The 21,836-nt window shown below is 42.2% G+C and overlaps 1 protein-coding gene across 2 annotated transcripts in view; it reads left to right on the top strand.

The window, feature by feature from the left end:
- Positions 1–661: 661 nt before the first annotated feature.
- The window catches only part of VPS50 (VPS50 subunit of EARP/GARPII complex), a 147,959-nt gene continuing 126,784 nt past the window's right edge, over positions 662–21,836 (top strand). Inside the window, exons 1-4 of one of the 2 annotated variants that reach the window (XM_059728996.1) lie at positions 662–793; positions 4,256–4,324; positions 19,115–19,237; positions 19,811–19,882. In XM_059728996.1, the coding sequence (XP_059584979.1) occupies positions 668–793; positions 4,256–4,324; positions 19,115–19,237; positions 19,811–19,882 (390 nt within the window). In that variant the 5' untranslated portion in view covers positions 662–667. The remainder of the gene's footprint in view (positions 794–4,255; positions 4,325–19,114; positions 19,238–19,810; positions 19,883–21,836) is intronic. The other variant, XM_014603218.3, reaches the window with a different exon arrangement.

Here is a 21,836-nt window from a genome sequence, read left to right as displayed (position 1 = left end):
CCAGAAAGTCCTTTGTCCAGAATGCCTGGAGCAGGGCTGGGGGAAATCTTCAGCCTCAGGCTGCCCTCCCAGCAGGGCCAACACCACAGCTGGAGGGGTCAGTCCCAGGGCAAGGGGTGCATGCAGCTCCCTCACCTACTTGGCTATTTTGCTCTGAGACAGGCACAAAGGTGCGAGTTGGGATCCATGGGGCAACGAGGACCCCCTCGGCGGCTGCCTCCTATTCCAGGTAACTCATCAAAAAAAGGGAAGACGAGGCCGAGAGGCTGCTCCTCGGGCGGGCACGGGGAGGGGCCGGCTCCTCCACACGCCTGCCAGGGCTACCAACTGGCCTTAAGTCGATGGCCAGTCAGTAAGAATGCAGGCTAATTTACGCCTATCCGTAAAATCCCACAGCCGAGCCATCCACACAGCTCGAGCAGCCCGAGCCACTGAAGAAGCGCCAGAGGGGCAAGGCGGCGGCCGGAGCGCGGCGGCGCCCCTGGTGTACGAGCGAGCGAGCAGCAGCCCCGTTCCGGCCGCCCCGGGGCAGGGCTTGTGACGTGTCTCGTGGGGGAGGCGCCGACGGGGATTGTAGTTCCCGCGGCCCGAGCGGCCCAGCCACGGGGGCCCGCCGCGGACTACAAGTCCCAGCATGCAGTGAGCCGACGACGTCCTGTCACGTGATATGCAATATGGCTTCCCCGTGTCTGACGGACTGAAGCCTGCGGAGGGGCAGGGGGCAGGGAGGCGCGCCGCGTCGCGTCGCGCCCTCTTCGCCATGCAGAAGATCAAGTCGCTCATGACCCGCCAGGTGGGCGCGGGCGCGGGCGTGGGGGAGCCCGGAAGCGGGTGGGACTCCCTGCTCCACACGTGGGAAGGGACCGAGAGTAAGCGCTTTCCTTGGGCAGTGTCTCCTGCGAACCCTGGAAAGGGGCTCGGGGCGTGGGTGAGTGAGGAAGCTGTGCCGCCAGCCCAAGCTTGTAGTTCAGGCAGGCGTAATGTACGTTGTGGTCCACACTTTCCAAGGCCTGTATTTTTGCAATAATGACATTATTATAGGAAATTCTGTCATATTTGGCATCTAAACATCAGACATCTTTGTGTCTAACTTTACATGCTCACTTTTGAGAGAGAAATTGGCCCAAATGTCAATTACAAGTCATAACCTCCCACTGAGGGGTCTAGTTAATTAACTGTTACCCTTGCTTCCACTGGGAAGTGTTGAGGATCAAAGGGTGGGAAATGGAGTAATTGAAATAACCAATCTTTGTTTCTAAGTTTGATATTGAGGCTTGCTGTTTAGATGTCTTAAAGTAGTGATGCATATACTAGAGATAGGGTTTGAAGCACCTGCCAGATAGTAATTGGAATTTAATGTGAAAGGTGAATGAGTGGTAATATGCCAATACACTTCTTAAGTGATGGTCCAGTAAAAAACAAACTCCTCTCACATGCTGAGCTTCTAATGTTGGGTAGGATGGTGGGGCTTCTGCTTGGGTGTTGTTACTGAGCCCTGCATGACGGTTCCTTTGGCTAGTTGGCATCTGATCAATTTGAAGATCCTTTCCTGCTGGTACAGTTTCTCTTTCTCATCCCATACTGATGGGAGTTAGGGCTGGGAAAGAGAAACCCTTACTATTCACTCTCACCTACCAGCTTCTGTGACTTTGGGGAGGAGTTCTCTCTTTTGCCATTACTTGTTGCAGCTTCATTTGGGTTGTTCTGTGTCTGCTTTATTGTATTCATAACTTAGTAGTAGCAGATTGAAATTGACAGACAGCTATTGTCCAGGTTTTAAACAGAAGTGAAAATGAATAGTCATGTAAATTATTTTAGAAAGAGCAATAGTGGCAGGAGGGGAACAGGTGCTGCTTGCTTTTAAATTCCTAGCTTTTATGGCTGAGGAGAGGATTCATATCCTGATATTAGTTTTTTTCTCAATTTATACCTGCCATTTTTTCATTTTACCCCCAAAGTCTGGATTCTTCCCTGCTTCTTGTATGGGGAAATTGGGTCTGGAGATATTCAATCAAGAAGATCTAAATTAAAAATGCTTTCGCTTGAAAAGTAACATAAGGCAGGGGTTCCTAACCCCTCAGCCGCGGCCAGTGCCTGACTGCGAAGGGTTGGCTGCTGGTTTGCAGGAGGGTTGGTTGCCAGATCAGAAGTCTGGAAGTGACCAGCACACTGCATGTCGGCAGCCACGGAGGTATAAAAAATATACTTTTTAAGGTACTTGGTATAAAAATGTTTATAGTAAGTATAAAGAAGGGTTGGCTGCCAGCCCGCAGTGTGTTGGTCACTGTTGGTCTGTGGTTTGCTGGTCTGTGGTCATTTCCAGTCCACGGTTTGCTGGTCTGCAGCAAAAAAGGTCGGGAACCCCCTGACATAAGGGATTCTTTTGTAATTTAAGCAAGAGGATTTCTTAGCGTGATGTTTTTTATTGAACCAACTATGTAGTTGGGATAAAGTTAGAGAAGCTTTCCAATGTAAGACACTTCTCAGAGACCTGAGGAAGAATGTCTTTGATTTAAAAGCTTGTCTAACTATCCCAACTACATAGTTGGTCCAAGCCTTGTATAATTTCTGGACCATCACAGCTTACACTGTGTTGTAATTAAAAGAAAATTGAAAAGATTATGAAGTCATTCTGCACACTTTCAGTTCTCTTCCCCCCGCTTCCCTGCCACACACACAGGCACACTAAAGCTCCGTTCCTGATAGAATGTGTGACTTATCCAACATAGGATTTGAACCGTTTGGGAATTATTCAAATTCTTTGTTCTGGGACCTGGAATAATGTAAAGAGTCTTTTAGATGGCATGAATTTCATCAGCCATTCAACTAAGAGATCTTCCTCTGATTTTTAGGAGAAAAATGGGGAAAAAATAGCTAAAATTGTTATTTACCTAGCATTGCTGGTATCTTGAGTCTCTTGATTCACTGAGATACAAATACTTTTGTTTGGTGATGATAGTTTTAGAATAAAGATGTATTTGAATGTCCAAAGCACTTAAAATCAGAGACGATCAAGATAAATAGCAAATAAGTAATTTTATGCATGTAGGACCAGAAACATTTTTTAATTATAATGTTATTAGAAAAATGACTTTGAAAGAAAATAAGTCTTCCTGTATTTACTACCCATCATCTTCAAATGTGACGAATATAGTACTTATAAATGTTTATCTGATAACACCTAGCCTTTATTCAGCATCTTTTATTTGAGGGTCTTCAAAGGTGAGTGTTATCCCCATTTTATAAATGAAGAAGTCATAGCCACCAACAGTCTATCTTTGAGAAGGACTAAGGATCCTTCTCTAGGACAAGATCGAAACAAGTTGCACATACGTGTGCCTGAAACTTGCTTGAGGCCTCTGTAGTAGCTATAGTCAGGCCTGAGTTTAAAAAGTTCCCTGCTTTTAGTCTTCATTATGCCTCTTTAGAATTTAGCAGAGGTTATGCTGGCTAAAGCATACAATGTAGCTTGTTTTCCTTCATTTGTATTGCCTCTGTATTCCTGGAAGTTATAATACCCAGTATTTTCAGAAAGCTAAACTAGTGTGATTGAGAAGGCCCCGTATAAACAGCGAAGTGGAGGTACTGTTTTCTACAGCATCACTTTTTAAAATCAGAGATACAGTTTTTTGTTAGGTAACTGATGCATCCTATATTAAGTCTCCACATTATTGATATGTCCTCTGTTTCAAAGATTAAAATTGTTTGAAACAACAATTATTACATATTTTAGTAAAATTGGGAGCATTTGATTTTTATTTCACTTCTAACAAACATCAAAGAAAAACAGCCCTGGCAGGTAAATAGTTAACTATTCCATTATATAAAAATGACAGTTTATTATACAAAGTAGGCATTACTTACTTTGGATTAAAGCTTTTTGATGCCATTAGCTCATGAAGTTAATGGAATAGAATATATTATTTTATTTGGACTTAGTAGCCTTTTAAACACTGAATCAAGCTGTGGGAGTAGATGAGCTGATACAATAGGATGCAAGTATTAATTGTAAGAAAAAGCTAATCCTTTGATGTTAATAGATTTGACCCAACAGGATGTGGGCTCTGACCCTCCTTCATAGTATTTGTTTGGGAGTAATTCATATGAATACTCCCATTGCAGTGTTTGTAGAATTAGGACCATGTCACTCTAATTTATTAAAACTACTGTATATGTATTTTCAACTTAAGGTAAGATCTTAACTAGTTTAATTGTAAAAGGCACAAAATTGATGTTTGTTATCTTTCTTCTTAAGGGTCTCAGAAGTCCTCAGGAGAATGTTCATGACCTCAGCCCTATTGAGAATTTTCGGATTCCTAGCAAGGTATGATCCACAAACATTATGATTCTTCTTTTAGTTTTAACATTTCCACTTTTTTCACATAGTGGGAAACTTTTATTCCCTTTTGGGACCTGTGCTTATTGACAGAGTAGCTTTTTTCACAGGTTGGATGAAGAAGTTGTGCAAAAAGACTTCAGTCTTTGGGCAGGGTAGTGCACTGAATCAAAATTAAGATACCTTTGCCTTCATAAGTCTCATCAGTTTTCAAATTGATTACTGCACTTCCATTTAGGCTGCCTCCTGATATAAAATGTTTAAAATGCATGCTCTCTGGAATGGATTGGGCAGTGGAATGCACATCTACCCTCTATATTCAGTCTCTTTGGGTTTGGTGCTATACATATATGAAACATATGAAATGGATAAATGGCTTTCTGGGTTATATCAGAAGGAATAGAGGATTATGATAATTGCATGGAAACAAGTATTCTGTTGTCTGAGAGCCTGGGAATTGTCAACACAGACAACTTACTTGAAAATCATGCAGAAAGTTTGGTCTGAATTCTTGACAAGTGTCTAACCAGATTGATGTGTTCACTGGCGTGTTGAGTTTGTTTGAACCAGATGTGACTTGTTGCTTGGTCATTTAGGGTGCTGACAGATGTGGAAGAAAAAACAAGAAACTGTGCTTTATCGGAAGACGCAGGCATTAGTTGGACCCAGTTTGCCCAACATTTGTATGGATTGGGCCTTTCAGTGGACCTTTTTGGCACTTTTATCTAATACCCGATTCAGTCAGGTATTGGATAAAAGTGCCAAAAAAGCCTCGGTGAAGCACCTGATCTATACAGGCATTGGGCAAGCTGGGTCTAACTAATGCAGCACCTCTTTTTGACATGTGCCATGCTGAGTGCTGAATAACAGTACCTGTACGCATGTAGTAAAACTACCTCCGCTGCCAAGTGAGTATTTGGATAAAAGTAGGCCTGCAGTAATTGTTTCTTTGGGTTTTTGTTATGTGAGTATAACAACTTGATAGAGTATATATATATGTGTGTGTGTGTGTGTGATGTCTTTCAATATTCACAATAGCAAAACAAGCTGATCTTAATAATTTTGTTTTATTTTTTTCATGCATCTGTGGTGAAATGATAAATGTGGCAGTTGTACACAATCATAGCACTGCAGCTGTTCTTAGAACAAAATCCCATTCAAATTAATGGCAGTTCCAACCTCACATGGATTAAAGGACATCATTAATACTGAAACTTCTGCACAGACTTTTCTTAGAGGTGCTAATTATTAACTTCTGTTCATGCCCTGAGGTTTTTTTGTTTTGTTTTTTTGTGGAGGGGAGAGGGTGGTGTTATCAGCATAACACTTTTACTCAAAAAACCTGTATGTTAAAGGCTTATACTGTATGCAAATCCTCCTTTTTTCCTTGTATTATTAAGTTTGTAGTTTTTAAAACTTACTAGTAATTTAAAAGCTGGTGTTAAATAGCTCACTATAATCTTTTCTTAATGAAAAGCAGTCAGGTGACAAAGATACTGAAGTTAAATGCTGTTTTTTTTTCTTAAGACTCCCTTGACTTGCAGTGGTATATTCAACACAAGTGCTGAAATATAGTAAGCTTGTCCCCACATGTACATGTTTGTTTGGGGTTTATAGTCCATTGCCACAGCAACATCCTGATGTTACAAGCATAAGATTATGTTATAATGGTACGATTAAGTAGCTTGGTGAACATAAACTAAATCCTCTTAAAACTATTTTATAATGATATACAACATTTCATGCAAACAAGAAGTCTTTGCCAGAACCAAAAAGAAAAAAAATTAGGGAAGATAAGGCAGAAAGGTTCTTTGGGTGAATCTGATATCTTTTATTGGACCAACTGAAATAGTTGGGGAAAAAATTTTGAAGCAAGCTTACGCGTTCAAAAATGCTTCGTCGGGCTGAGGAAGTTTTAGCAGTTGGTGTGTGCTCAGGAAAGATAACGGTTTTGTAAGATGTTAAATCTTGACTCATCATCTTAAAACAGTAGACATAATTTCCCAAAGGAGTCTGCAAAGCTTTAGACCCTACTCAAAACTTGTATGTGGTTGCTTCAAGGCAGCCAATCCAATAAAATCCTTTCTTGAAAATGAGTATGGTAACAGTTTTTGCATTGGAATATGCTGATGTTCAGGGTAATTCCTCTGAATTGGGTTAGAACAGATATTGGAACAGATATCAGTTTCCAAAGCTGAACTAATGACTTTGGAAGATACCCCAAATGAGGGGAAATATTTGAAAAATAGATCTGAGTAAGTATGGAAATTTAACCAGTAGGAAAACTTAGGCTATCTTTCAGAGCACAGAAAGTAAAATAAAAAAGTTGTCACCTCTTGTAGAGAGGAAGCTAGGCAGTTATTTATTGCCATAGTATCTTGGTTATATAGGATGTGTTTTTTTATAACTACTGATCTAGTCAATTTCAGTCTCGTTATTCACAGGTTTTTTTGGAGGTGGTAGAAGATAAATAACCCCAAATCTATAGCATATCAACAGACTATCTCAGAGACTGAATAGCTTTAAATAGAAGCTTTTTTGGTGCATTTTCAAAGATCTGGATTTGGGGGATGCTTTTTATATTAATTATTGAATTCCCTTGCTTGCAGTGGCCTGGACTTTCTAGTACTTCTTTCAATAAACAATATGCTATCTGAAAATATATAATGATACACGGGTAATATCTGTTGTGTGGCTCATTCTTTGGAATTCTTTCCTGTGGGGAGAACTGTGTGGTGTCTAATTTTTTTTTGGTAGGGTTATTGCTTGTTTTTGTATATTCTCTGTGATACTACCATATTGGAGAAATCCAATTGGAAGAAATGCTTCTCTCTTGGAATGGAAGGTGGCAAAGTTAGTCCTTAGTTCCTGTGGAAACTCATTTTGTAACCTGAAACCAGACCTGAGCAAGATCTGCCTCTGCAGTGATTATCATATACCACATACACCTGAGGATTTGGACCATGGTTCTTATCCTGGCACTTTACATGATCGTTGATAACAGAAACTATGATACAAGAAAAGTCTAATGTGGGAGACTGAATGTATATTCCATCTGTTATTGTTGCCCGGAAATTTCTCTCTGCTATATACAGGCTGAATTCTGTTGAGTGCTTAGTATATTTTCTGTTGTATTCAGAATTTGGCCCTAACTTCTATAATAGGAAAATGGGCTGTTACTGGTTTTGAACCCAAACTTAAGCAAAAACCTTTTATGACTTCAAAACCTTTTTATTCTTTAAAAGGAGAGGGTGAGAAGCTTGGTTAGGGATTTCTAGAGATATCTGAATAGTTTTCTGTTAGAGTGCAGGGCAACCTTCTGAACTCTTAAACAGGCAGTCTCCAAATACTTCAGGATCATCTTTTGAAGGGGATCTTGTATACTTTAGGCCAGGGGTTTACACTTGTTCAAAAAGGTTGAATCCCTTCTCTCAAATTTTCAGCTTGTGTACCCCTTTATATTTTTTTTCTTATTTTTAAGGGGGGGGGCAGATTGAGGCCCCTGTGGTGAGGGATGGAGTGGGGCTGGGATTGGGGCAGGCGCCGCACAGCTGGGGCAGAGTGCAGGACAGGACAGAACTGCGAGCAGCTCATCTGGGTGTGGGGGGGGTACAGGGAGCTGGAGGCAGCTCCAGCTGCTGCATACACCCTAGGAAGGCATGGTGGGGCATGTGCCTCCAGATGTGCATGTAGGTCAGGGCGGGCTGGCCCAGCGGTGGAGGAGGGAGTGAGGCTGGGACAGGGGCTTCCCAGCTGGGGCAGGGCAGGCTGCCGTTGTGGGCTGGAGCTGCGCTGGACTGTTCTTAGTGGGGGGCTGGGCCGGACTGCATCTGGGGTGGGTGGTGGTGGTACTGGGAGTGGGGGTTCAGGAGGCTATAGTAATTCTGCAGTGGCTGCACCCCCCCCCCCAAAATACCCTGCCTCCTAGCACTATTGCTGCTATGCCCGCCCCAAACACAGCCTGGCCCACCTGCCACCAGAAAGAGCCTGGTGCAGCCCTGGTCCCAGCTCACAGCAGCAGCCCACCCTGCCCCAAGCGCAGATCTGGGGGCACATGCCTCTTATGCCCTCCAAGGATGCGTGCAGCCAAGGGAGCTGGCTGCCCCCCTCCTCCCCTCCGTGCCCCTGGATGAGCCACTCGTGGCTCTGTTCCCCACTCTGCCCGGTCCAGCCCCTGCTGGGAAGAGCCCAACACAGCCCTGGCCTCAGCCTACAGCAGTAGCCCACCCTGCCCTGCGCGCAGATCTAGGGGCACATGCTTCCTGGGGTGTGTGCAGTGGTGGGAGCTGTCCCCTGTGTGGCTCAGCCCCACTCTCACTCCCTCCCCCACTGCTGGGGCCTTGATCTGCTCCTTCAGGCCTTCTCCCTCACAGCATACTTACCAGCTAGACCTGGCTGCTCTCCTGGCCTCGTGTGTGCTGTTCTGCGGCTGCGTGCACACACAGCATTTGTTGGCTACATTAGTTCTGTGTATTCCCTGCAACCTTTTTAAGTACCCCAGGGGTACCTGTACCCCTGGTTGACAACCACTGGTATAAAGGATATGGGCTATCCTGCTGAAGAAACACCTAAGATGTATTAATCCCTGAGCAGTCAAAATATACTGTTGCTAAAAAAAAAAAAAAAAATGGCACCAGAAACCAGAGCCTGACTGGCCAGAGCTACGCTGGCTGCTGGCCAGGCTCCAAGCAGCTGGCTTGGTGTCTCTGTTGTCCCAGGAGTCCCCAACGACCTCGGGTAAGGCTGCCTCCTCTACCCCACCCAGGGCACTTTGCTGTGTGCCAGAGTGCATGTGCAGAGGTGTGCCTGGGGACAAATAGCAGCTGCACAAATATGTGCAGCTGCTATTTGTCCCATGGGAAACATGCCCTACATATGCATGCTCATTGGGAGGTGCCCTGAGAGTCCTTCTGAAGCAGGTTAATACCTAGTTACTTTCTTAACTCTCAGTGCAACGTCTGAACAAATTTGAATGTTGTAATAGTTCTGCCCAGATAGTGACTTTTTGAACTATATACTCAATAAAGTTACTAATACTATAAAAAGTTATGTAGATATAAATTCAGAATACATCTGATAAAATGCAATATTAACATGAGTACCCAGAGCCTTGAGCACTGAATCATCCCCACTGTTACTAATATGTACAACAAAGCATTGATCACTTTTAGCAAACTTGTCTGTCTATGGAGGCAGGTAGATAAGGGAGAGACAGAGCAGTGATCTACTGTCACTGGGCTCTGCTCTTTCCTCTCAGAACTATTTTTCACGTCTGCAATCAAACATATGAATTGTGGATTGGCCTCCTCAGTCATCTGTGGATTCACTGATGACTTCTCTATTTACTGGAAGACTGCTATTCTCTCATTGAGAGAGTGCTGTTACTGCTGCTGAGCTCTTGAATGCTAAGGCTAAGTGCAGATATTTGGGGAGGTAAGGGGGATGTTAGACTGAGTTAAAATAGCCACCCAGTCTAACTTAGTTTGCCCTGGTGCACCCCTTACACTTATATCCAGTCTCAGTGATTGGAAATCAATCTAAACCCATAACAGTATAGAAGTTCTCTGCACACAGATCAGTCTGAAAATGTTGGAAACTGGTCTAAGATAGACCTAGATCGGTGAGCACTGTAACTTAATTGATCTAGGTTAGACTGGTGCATGGAATTTCTGCACAGTTACCTACGCAGCCTCCGGGCTGCGAAAGTCCAGCCGCTGGCCCCAGCCCCAGGACTGCACCTTTCCTACCAAAGTCCTTGTCACTGGGCTATTTTTAGCTCCCCCAGCCCCTCACTGCACCCACCGCCCCCATTTCACGAGCCACTCTAGGTGCCAGTTAGTGGGGGGAGGGAATGGAGTGATGTAGGTTTAGGTTTGCCAGGGGTGTCAGGGGGGTAATAATTTCCCCTGGTCCGGTCCCCTTCCCCCAAGCCCCCCTGGGGACCTTGTGAGCCCCCCATATCCTATCAAACCCTCCTGGACCCCAGCAATCCCCTGTGGATCCTGCCTGCCCCCCATCCCTCCTGCAGATGCTGCCTGCCTCACCCTGATCTCTCCTGCAGAGCCTACCTGTCCTCACATCCCCTTAACCCCCCTAGCTAGCCTGCCCCATCCCAACCTACCTTAGACTGGGTGGCCATTTTTAATGCACTCAAACCTCCCTGAACGTCTGCACTTAGCTTAAAAGTCACGCAGTAGGGCTGGGGTGGCTCCGCAGCTGGATTGCTTTTCTAGGCAGCCCAGGTGGAGGTGGCTTCTTCTGGCTGCCGCCGCTGCTGGTCCCAACGCCATGGTACTGGCAAGGATCTGCACTCAGAGCCCAGCCCTGGCCAACTCTGTGCCTTCTTGGGACTCAGCCCAGCAGCGCAGACTAGCTCCGGACCAGCAGGAACCTGTGCACACAGCCCTGACCCCAGCTCTGGGCTCACCCGCTTGTGCTGAGCAGCGGCAGCAGTGGTGGTGAGCGGGCTGAAGCTGCTGCTTGACGTGGGGGGAAAAGTGATCCCTCCCCTTCACCGCTGCCTGGCTCTTCTTGTTGCAGCAAGAAGGGCCTGGCAGCAGTGGGGGGAGGGCTACTTTTCTCCAGTGCCGAGAAGCAGCTTTTCCCCAGCTGCTGCTGCTGCTCACCTTGGGTAGCCGGTCCAGAGCAGGCATGGGACAGGCCATGGGTTGAGGCTGTGCACACGGGTTCTGGAGTGGGTACAGGGTGGGCCCGGGGTTGGGGCTGGCCTGGGGCTGTGTGCTTTTGGCAGTGGTGGGAAGCTCCGGGCTGTTGCGGGCTGTGGGGGTGCTGATCGGCCTGTATCAGCTCCCTATACCTGCGTCTGGCCTACAGGCCCAAGTAATTGCCTGTCCATGATGTATATTATGAATGATACCCACTGATGGCCAGGGTTTATCAGGATACATTTTGATCGTTTTTTAAAAATGTTTCTTAGCCACTGTAATTTTGGGTACGTTCTTTAATCTAGTGGTTCCCAGCCAGGGTGTCATGCAATATTTGCACTATTGGGTGTACAAACATATATGCACAATTCACAAGATTAGCTTAGATTTCAAATAGACATCCATCATAGTGTCAGATACCAACTAAGCTGCTGTGGTCTGAGGTTTTTTTGCAAAAGAAGAATTCCTCTACTATTTTTCTGTAGTTAAAAGATGAGTGAAAACTAAGAGCTGGCATTTTCCAAAGGGTACCTTGAGGTGAGAATCACTGTTTTAATTCCTATATGTCTTGGCCAGCCTTGCTAAAAATATGATGAGGTGTAGGATGTTGTAATAATTGCCAATGATCTGACCTTCCTTGGAAGAAACAAAGTAAAAATCAAAGCTGCTTTTGAACTACAGTTTCACAGGTATTCCATCAGATGGCAGCATAATCCTTTCCAGTGACTGAAGTAAAGCGCAGAACATACTAAATACTTGCTGCCAACTTCTGGAAATGAGGCGAAGAGAGGAAAAAAATCAACAGATTAACCCTGCACCTTATAATATAACCTATTCCATATAATTGCTTATCTTTCTATTTTATTACTTTAACTCTTGTGCAGTACAGTCTCACCACAAACACAATTTTCTTCCAGTCATAAGCTTGAAATCTTATTTTTTTTGTAAGTAAGCTTGGCAGGATTTGATTTTTTTTATTGGTAAACGTTGATAAATGTCAATTTCACATCATGCTTTCAGACTGATGAAAAAATATTTCCATGGTTAATAACCAAAATTTATACCAAGGTGACATAAGAAAAATGATGGCTGGTGGAGAACCATGCTGACTGCAGTTTGCACTACAGGAACAGACACAATCCTTAAAAAGCCAGAAACCCAGGGGGCTACGAACAAAGGAAGAGGAAATGACAAAGTGAACAAGGGCACTGTGGGTGAGAGGAGCCAGGACTGGTGGCAGCCCTGCTGCTTAGCTGGCAGCAGTCCTGCAGTACGTTTACCATTAATAAATTGTTTGCCTCCAACACCACTAATTTCATGCAGTTCTGGAAAGTTAAATCCATAGGAATAAAAAAAAAATGCTTAAATATAAACATCAATATTTTCTGTCAAAATTTATTAAATAAAAATCAAATTCTGCGAAGCGTATTTGTAAGATATCAGAGCCAAGAATTACTATTGGTTTGTTTTTCTTCCCATCTTGTTTTCGTGTAGATGGATCACTGATCCCATACGCTTGTTATGCATTTGCAGTTCCTAGTTGTGGAAGAAATGGTATCTTGCTTTTTGGGTCTTTCTTATGCTGATCAAAAGAATGACTTTGCCTGCTCTTAATTGATATGATATATTAGGGAATATTTAATTAACTAGTCAGGAACCTTCTGTTTCTGGCTAATAGAAGTCTAACAGGGTAGAAAAGCCCTGGGAAATGTTGTATCAGGGCCACTGTATCAGGGAACTCTGGCTTGTTTGACTCAGCTCATGCAATGGAGCATTCAGGTATGGGGCATATGACACATGCTGATTTAGTGAATGATCTGACGAAACACCACTCATGGTAGGGAGGGGAATTCTGTGTTTGGAATCTTGACCAGTGTTTTACTTCGGCTTTTATTGGAAAAAGGTAAGACCTTGTATTTTTCTTTTTAAAGATTGTGTTTGTTCTTGTTGGAGGGAAAACCTTTGGGGGGAGGGGTAAAAGAGAAGGGGTACTAGTTGAGTCTCCTCCAGTGAACACAGAGGAGGTTTGGGCATGGTCCTTGACTGATGGAAGCTAACAAAAGCAGGTGTTTGGGCTACTGGGACCTGATAACATGTCCATCCCCTGCTGAGTGTGTGTGTGTGTGTGGGGGGGGGGGGGGGGGGAAGACGGACAGGGCATGGGGAAAACAAAGAATTGTGCAAACCTTGAACTCCTGCAATATTAGTGTGCATTACTATTAGATGTTCTAGCTGGCCTAGGCAGAATTACAGATTTTAGATTTTGTCCTTTTTATGCAAGGAAGGTCAGACCTGCTTTATTTCCTTTATCAAAAAAGTGTTTAAATGACGCATTTGAAATGTCACTTGAGAGAGTGGAATATTTCCACTCTGAATGGGAGCAAGAGGTTATAATAGTGTAAGTAAGATCTTTGTTATCCGGCATCCCTGGGGTAAGTGGATTGCTGGTTATGTAAAAGTTCTGGTGGACTGAAATAACCTGGCAGGGGTTTTCAGATAACATGGAGTGGGCAGCAGCTGCGCACAGGGATGTGTGGGCAGAGCATGCTGCGGTGGGTGGTGGCTGCACGCGGAGCTTGGACAGCAGTGTCCGGCTGATGAGCCTGGTGGGAGGGAAGGGGCGTGTGAGGGGGACAGATCGAGGGAGTAGGCTGGGGTGGGGCAGGGCATGGGATGGAGCCATGAGCGGCTCATTTAGGGGATATGGGAGAGGAGGGGTGGCTTCTGCCGCTGCACGCACCCTGGGAGAACATGGGGATGTGTGCCCCCGGATCTGGCGGAGGGCTGGGCCAGGCTGTGCTCAGGGTGGGCAGGTGTGGGGCTGGCGGGGGGAGGGGGCTGCAGCCTTCCCAGAATTTACTGTAGTCCCCTGTCACAGCGCTGTCACTGCCCATCCTGAGCCCAGCCCAGCCCAACCCAACCCCCTTGCCGGGAAGAGGCTGGCAGCAGCAGACCACCCTTGCCTTGTGCACAGATCTGGGGGTCACGCCTCCATATCCTCCAGGGATGCACGCAGCGGTGGGAGCTGCACTCCTATGAGCTCCATTTGAGCTCCATTTCATCAACCTCCTGAATACTAGAGATCCTGGACTAAACATAGACATTGGCTTTTTGATACATTATAATCTGCCTAGCAACTGACTCCCCAGCCCACCAGCCCAGCCCCTGACTTCTTTACTTTTCATTCCATCCAGGAAGAGCACACACCAACTGCTGAAACTTCCTTAGCCTGACGAAGGATTTTTGAACCCGAAAGCTTGCTTAATAACTATTCTCCAGCTATTTGGGTTGGTCGAATAAAAGATATCAAGTTCATCCAAGGAACCTTGTCTGCCTATGTCCTTAGACCAACACGGCTACAACCTAAACCCTAAACAAGATATGCCCTTCTAAGGCTAATTTTTTTCTCAGGTTATTTAAATGTTGGGTTTTCTTGAAGGGGATTAGGGGGTGTATCTTTAGAGCTTTCTAGATTGCAGGTAATGGTTCTTGCTGCACTTAACAGTTGTCATCTTGGGGCAAAATTGAGTATTGCTTCTCTAAGGGTGTTTTTGAGGTTTTGGATAAAATAGTTCTAATTTGGATTTGTGATTATCTGGAAGAACAGATTCGTGTCTGAAAGGGACATGCCAAGATAGCTGAAATTCATTTTGAGAGGCTCTATCTGCTTATGTGTTATGTGAACCTGTCCTTCAGGGCTAGTACAAGAAATAGCATTTGAAGACTTGCACCTCCTTTAAAAAAGCAAACCACTAGTGTGGTTCCCAAAAGATATGTTGGTGATGTTACTGAATCAGAGATGTGGGTTTTCCAGAAAATTTTGAAGCAGAAGATTTTCTGGAAAATTTTCCAATGCTGTAAATAAAGCGTGATGTATTTAGCATGTTTATTTGACTTGTGTTTAGTAAACAAAATAAAAAAGTACTCTCATGTTCATTTTATATCCCAATAGCCACAAGTGTTTGAACTGAAATATTTGATTAGGAAAAAAATTAAATACATCACATTTAATGTGGTTTACATGTTATAGTCAAACAAATTCAAAGCCTTATGTGGAAAGAAACTATTTTTATTGGAATACTTGTAAAAATTAAAGACAATAAACAATAGCATGTACTTCCCTTACGTTGTTTGTTTAAATTTAAGAAAAAAACCCAAAGGCACTGAAAACTGTTGACATACTAATTTTAGCACACCCAAAGAACTTTGCATGATATGCCGTGGTTGTCCACTCATCTACTTCAACAGAGTTTAACTCTCTTTCACTGAGGTCATTGCGGCACCTCCAGTTGCACTATCACTATCTGTAGAATCACTTGCACTACATATTAGTTCCATTTCGGAACCAGAATGAGGGAAACCTGATTCGGAACTACTTGAACCACTTTCTCTTTCGCTAAAGGATAGTTTTACCAGTGAGTCTATGGGCAAGGGCAGCTTATCACACTGCATGTTCACTAATTGTGCTTCTGACTGATTCTCCACAAGGAAGAGATTTTGAGAAATAGAAACAAGCTTAGCGGTGCATTCATTTGTTAGTCTAGTCCTCTTTTTTTTGTCTTGATTGAGCTGAAAGCCTTCCAGTTCCATTCACAAGAAGCTGCTTGTGGTGGAATGCTTAGGACTTTTAGAGCAATCCTGGACAACTGTTGGGTGTTACAGTATCCCATTCACCATGTGAGAGGAGACTATTCTCTCCTGCCTGCCAAAGGATGTCTTTGCTCCAAAGTTTTTCTTTTGCGCGGTACTTGGTAATGTCTTTCCTCACAACTATTTCGTTGATGTTGGAGACATTCTTAGCTACTTCTATAATTGTATCGAGAGCAGTAGACAATTCATCTTCTGATAAATGTCCTCTGTATTGAGGATCCAAAAGGTTTGCTGCTAGATGAACTAGATGAGAGCAAAACTCAGATCTCTTAGTAAACATTGGCTTTACTTCTTTTTCTTCTTTTTTTGGATTGAGGTGAAGAAGGCAAAAGCTCAATTAAAGTTTCATTCAGTTGTCTGAATATCTCTGGAATATTTGAAAGGTTTAGTGCATCTCCTTCAAGTTTCTTGATAGCCACCGAAACTGATAGTAGCAAATTGAATGCTCCTTGAACTCGAACCCAGAACACATAGTTGTCGACAAGCTGCTTCTGAATGTTCACGGGAATAATCTGGGATACCATGTTATCTATTGAAGCACACTGCAAAAAGTTCTTTGTGCACAGCAAACTATGTAAACACTTTGTAGCTGAGCCCCACCTAGTTTCTCCTGGCAATAAAAGAGCACTTTCTTTCCCCTGCTTCTCTTTCTGTAATTTCTTCGAAGTCTGATTAGCAACATGATGATTACCTTCACAGTTGCTTTGCAGTTTGCCAATATTGTCTTCACTGTATTCACACTTACTATGTCCTTTGCTAGAAGATTCAATCCATAAGCAAGACAGCCAAATACTATTAAATGAGGATACTTTGCCTTTAATATTTGCCATGCAGCTGTCGTGTTACTTGCATTATCAGTTACAATGGCTTGTACCCTGGAGGGACCTGCACTTTCAATCTCTTCACTCAGTAGTTTCACTATGTATTTACCTGTATGATGAGAAGATTACGTTAGCAACACCTGAACCAATATTCCTGAAAGCAGTTGCTACCAAATGTTCAATAAAGGATTTCCTTGTATATCAGTCCATCCATCTGACATGAGTCAGTGGTTCTGCTTGACCAATCCTTTGAATAACCATTGTTTGAACTCTGTCATGCTCTCTATCTAAGAGAGAATGTGGTAAGCAATAATGTGATGGTAACTTATATAATCGGCAAATTAGTTTGTAATGTTCCTGCCAGTATTGATTTTCCGTTACGGAAAGAGGTGTACCACTTGCAAATATAGCTCGAGCTCATGTCTCATTTGCTTTTCCTTGATCTTCTTTTGATATTTTGTCCACATAGCTTGATAAAAACTTGACTGTCTTGAACAGCTACTCATGGTGGATTGCATATCTGGTGACAGTGATCTTGCAAGTGAGGATCCTGTTGCTTCTTCCCCCAGACATGGCAGCTCAACATTTTAATTTTCCATTTTTTGGAAATCTGCTATCTCACTTGAGCTACCAAGTTCCTGCAACGAAAGGGGGAAAGGATTTTTATTTTAGCCTCATCCGTCAGAAGGAGTAATAGTAGCAGGGAACTTGCTTTCCCTCCTCCCTTCCCCCCCATGTCAGAAAGAACTCCCTGCTGTTCAACTTGCTGCTCAGTTGCCCTGGGGCTGCAGTGCCAAGGGGAAGTACAGTTCAGCCTCTGCCATTGGCCAGAGGACTAAGCTTGCTCTGCTGGGTTAAAATAGTTAACTATTTATCTATTATGGTTTGTTTTTTTTGTTTTTTTGTTCTTTATATGCTGTTAAGCCTAAGCCACTTTGGATGCTTAGTGCAAGCAGAAAAGTGGGATACAAATATTTTAAATAAATAATAGTCCAGAGTTGAACTAACAACTTTTAAAATTATAGTGTTTTAAAACAATATAGATGCTAGTCTATACTGTGTGTTGTTTAACATATTAATTTGTTTACTTGTATAGGATTCCTGAAGTAGACTTCTCAGACGATGTTGTTCTACCACTTGGTTGTATTAGCGTTCTGTATATGGCTTTTACTCTTTCGGGACACTTTCTACATGTTATTAAAGGTTTCTTCATTCTTGTTGAGTTGTTAGTATACTCTTGCCCACAATACTTACATCTGCCAACTTCCTTTTTTTCCTTCAGTGGCTTGAATTTCAATATAATGATGCCACACACTAGTATTTTTTTCTGATTAGGCATTATTATGACTACGTGAAACCAAAAGCACTAAAAAACTAACAGATCTTATGCAAACTCTTCCAACTTCCTCAACTCAAGAACAGGAAAGAAATGAGACACTGCTCTGTGTGTTTTCTGAACTGAAAGTGAAACAAAAATTAATCACAATTTTAGTTTTGGTTTTGCTTTCACTTGCAGTCCAAGATGAAATAAGAATTTTAGCTTTGGTTTTGATTTGACCAGCACAGCCAATTAGATGAATTCATAACTTGATTTTTGGTTTGGATTATTATGTGACTGTATTTACCCTCCTGTTTACAAATCAGTAAAACATATATGTACTCCCTCACATACTTCCTAGGAATAATCACCTGAAAAACATTAATTACACCTTTGATACTGCCAAGCTTGCCTAATATTATATTGGCATCCATTCGTTATTACTAATGAATTTTAAGAAATGGAAAATTTCCCACGGAAAAATATAGCGCTGGAATATTTTCCGCCTCACATCTTTGTACTGAATATATTGGAGACCAGTCATCAATTTATGGTCTAATCTTGTCGGTTTTTATCATTTCCATTCTAACTTGCTCTGAGGTTACAAAAACAAATTTCTGGGTGTTTCTTCTCAACTAGAAACTAATATACTGTCTTCTAAGAAATTATCAAAATATTTTTATGCAAATTATGTTTCTCATCTTTATACTAGAAAAGCTGGTTTTGTTGATGAAGAAACTCCATGGAGTGTCCAAATATATTTAGTAAATTTAAGTTAATAGAAATGGCCTTGTGAACTGGCCTATCATTTGTAGAATCCATAACATGTATTGCACTTTGTTTTGTTTTTAATTTAATGTTACACACTTCAGAAATATCACATGTCATTTCATGGGAATAACCACAATTCCCAGTGGTCTTTCAAGCACGATTACTTTGACTTCGGTAGCTCCTCAGTACTTTAGTTGGAGTATTGGATGCCCAGTACTTCTGAAGATCAGGCTCCCTGTTTAGTTTGGTTTGTATTACAGAGTTCTTCTATGACATCCCAAAGGAAAGGGATGGACCCAGTCAACACTTGAGCTATAATGTACGAAGGAAAAAAATATTATTACAGTGGTAACTAGGCCATTTATGTGGTGAAGTGTCAGTTTTTCCTATCTGAACAGCCTTTCCCTTGCACTGAAGTATCCAGATTTTCACACTTGTATGAAGTATGCTTTTCACACTTGAATTTTAAATGTTTTTTGAAAGCAGGTTGTTTTGATTGTGTGATGTTCTTGTTAAGATGTAGCGTTTATTAAAATCATTTTTTTTTCTTAAGGAGGAATTCAGAGAGCTACGGGAACAACCAACTGATCCTCAAGCACAGCAAGAAATAATTAATAGCATTGAAGAAGTGTATTTTTCCAATGATTCATTTGATATTGTTAAGTATGAATTGGAGGTAAGAAGTCTTAAGGAAAAAGGCAGTACTTTAACTCAACTGAATATCAAAGATCAGTTTTTGTTGATGTTTACATTTCCATCTTGTCTTCTATATTCTGCTTCAATCTAGAATTAAGATTTTCCCCTTGCTGCCTATGAAGGTGTGGTTGTATAGGGCCTGGCCTAAAATCTAATGAGATGCAGGGGCTGTTCCCTTTTATTTCAGTAGACTTAGTGTCAGGCCCACTGTGCTAATAGAAAGTTCTGAGACCAAATTATTTATGAAAGTGTCAAAATAATTGGAAACAGGAACTATAATGTTTTTGACAGAGAATCTCTATTTTAGTTTTTAATTTGCTTATTTGGGCTAGGAATTCGAAGAGGGATTTAAATTTCTAAACTCCTGTTGATTGCTTTATGTAAGACATTGCAGTTATGGTTTACTTTACCATCATTACTTTTAAAATGCCGATTAAGCTGTGAAAACAAATACTCTTTCTTGAATGTTAATGCAATTTATGGATTGATATTGCTTTATCTACATTTCCTTTCTTCCTTTATTTTTGGTTGATTCAATTTGTTCTACATATAGAAGCTTCCTCCTGTCCTTAGTCTTCAGGAATTGGAAGAATACAGAGATAAATTAAAGCAACAGCAAGCTGCTGTAAGTAAAATTTGTTTCTTCTCTTGAGAGCCTGCAACTTAATGTGCATAATTCTGTGTATATATAATTATAAGAATATATAGAGCTGGGCTGAAAAGAGTCTTGAATATTTAAATAATCAAGCTTTTAATAAAAACAAATCAAAACAATAGATTACAGTGACTGTTATGGCTTCAGTCTTATGATGATATCAGAGTTTGGACACATGTAACACTATAGTCTGGGTTAAATGCATTTTTAACCTGAAACAGAGATGTAGACACCTATTAAACCAGTACAATTCTGCCTGGAATGGTTCAAAAGTATATCTGGAAAATGAGGTACTCTTTAGAATCAGTTGACAGCGCTCTGTTTTAATGGTATGTGTGGATTGAACCAAATGTTCCAGGCTGTGGGTCTGGTCAGGCCTCCAGCTATCCCATACTACATTGTTCCTCATCTCCCCCCCTGCAACTGGCCACTGGTCATACATAGTCAGAATGTTGTTGTCCCTTTCATTTTTTCTTTGCTGGCACTTTTATTAATGAGCTCCTTTGCAGTTCAATAAACTTTCAAACAACCAGCGGTGTCCTTACTCACCTACTTGATTGCACCTTCTCTTCTTGTCCTCCAGTCCCTGGGAATGCAGAAGTGTGGGTTGAAGTACCTCCCCCTTAGCCTCCCCAAGTCAGGCAAACACTGCAGACTTCAGTCAGTTGCAGGTTATTGACATTTGTTGAACGCATGTTTAGGAGAGAAGGAAAAGCATAAAAGTGAAAGTGCCCCAAGGTCACCCACCCACTGAAATCCCCAAAGTATGGGTGCAAACATACTCTCCACCCCCTCTCTGCAAGGCCATAGCATTTGCGGCCACGGCACTCGGAGCCGCACTACTTTGCACACAGTTGTGAACTGTTTTTCAATCAGTGACATTTTGGAGTGGTTCAGTTGTTGCATGTCTGCATCTTCAGCTTTTTTTTTTAAGACACTGGTTCTCAACCTTTTTAGACTGAAGGTGCCCCTTGTTATACCTGAAGCACCCCTCCATAATTTTTGTTAACTGAACAGCATCCCATTTAAAAAACTAATTTGTTTGTTACGGGGCTTACCTCCTTGGAGAGGGGCCAGGAAGTATGGGTGGGGGAGTGGCCAGACAGGGAGAGCCTGAGCCTGCCCTTATCTGCTTATCTCCTTACACCTGAGCCTGCCATTATCTTCTCACACCTTGCTTTTCTCCTCACACTTCCTTTGACAACCTTCAAAAGATTCCCCTGACACCTAGTATGAATCACTGCTTTAAGAATATAGACTTTTTTTCATTAGCCATATTCAGATTTACGAGTGTGCACAAATGTAAGAAATGTAGGTTGAACTGACCAATGTAAACTGCTTTAATCTCTGTTCTTCTGAGGAATTGATGGTGATATAAAAAAAAAGAAATATAAATGTACAGTGTGAGAACTTTCTACTTGTTTATACTTGCAGTTGGCAGTTTGCTTGGTAAAATTTGATATTCTTCAGTATGTATTCTACTTAATGCTGGGTCACTGTTAACGTTGAATACAATATAAAATTTAACAATAACATTAATGATCATATTAACAGTAGTGTTCATGATCAGCAAGGGGGAGGGGGGAAGAGAAGCAGCAGCAGTACCTTTTCACAGTTTCATGCAAGTCAGCATCTCAGAATTCTACATATCTCTCTTTTTTGTGTCTAGTCGTAAAATAATGCCTGCACAGGCATATCTTCAAAGTTCTAATAAAGGATTAGATAGGTTTGTTCTATTAACAGTTGTACAGCACTTCTGAAATATGCATTTAAAAAAGATAGGAAGATAGTAACATCTTTTTATATTTCAAATTGTTGCAGATCCATTTTGGCCTATAAGTCTGTACCCAATATATGTTTACAATTGTAGATTAAAGGTAGGTTAATCATTTGTAAAGGTGATGCTACTTTTTAGGGCTTTGTT

Source organism: Alligator mississippiensis, chromosome 5, assembly GCF_030867095.1.
Source record: "Alligator mississippiensis isolate rAllMis1 chromosome 5, rAllMis1, whole genome shotgun sequence".
NCBI lineage: Eukaryota > Metazoa > Chordata > Crocodylia > Alligatoridae > Alligator > Alligator mississippiensis.
The sequence above is the reverse complement of the archived record's forward strand: the minus strand, read 5'-3'. Positions and strand labels throughout refer to the sequence as shown.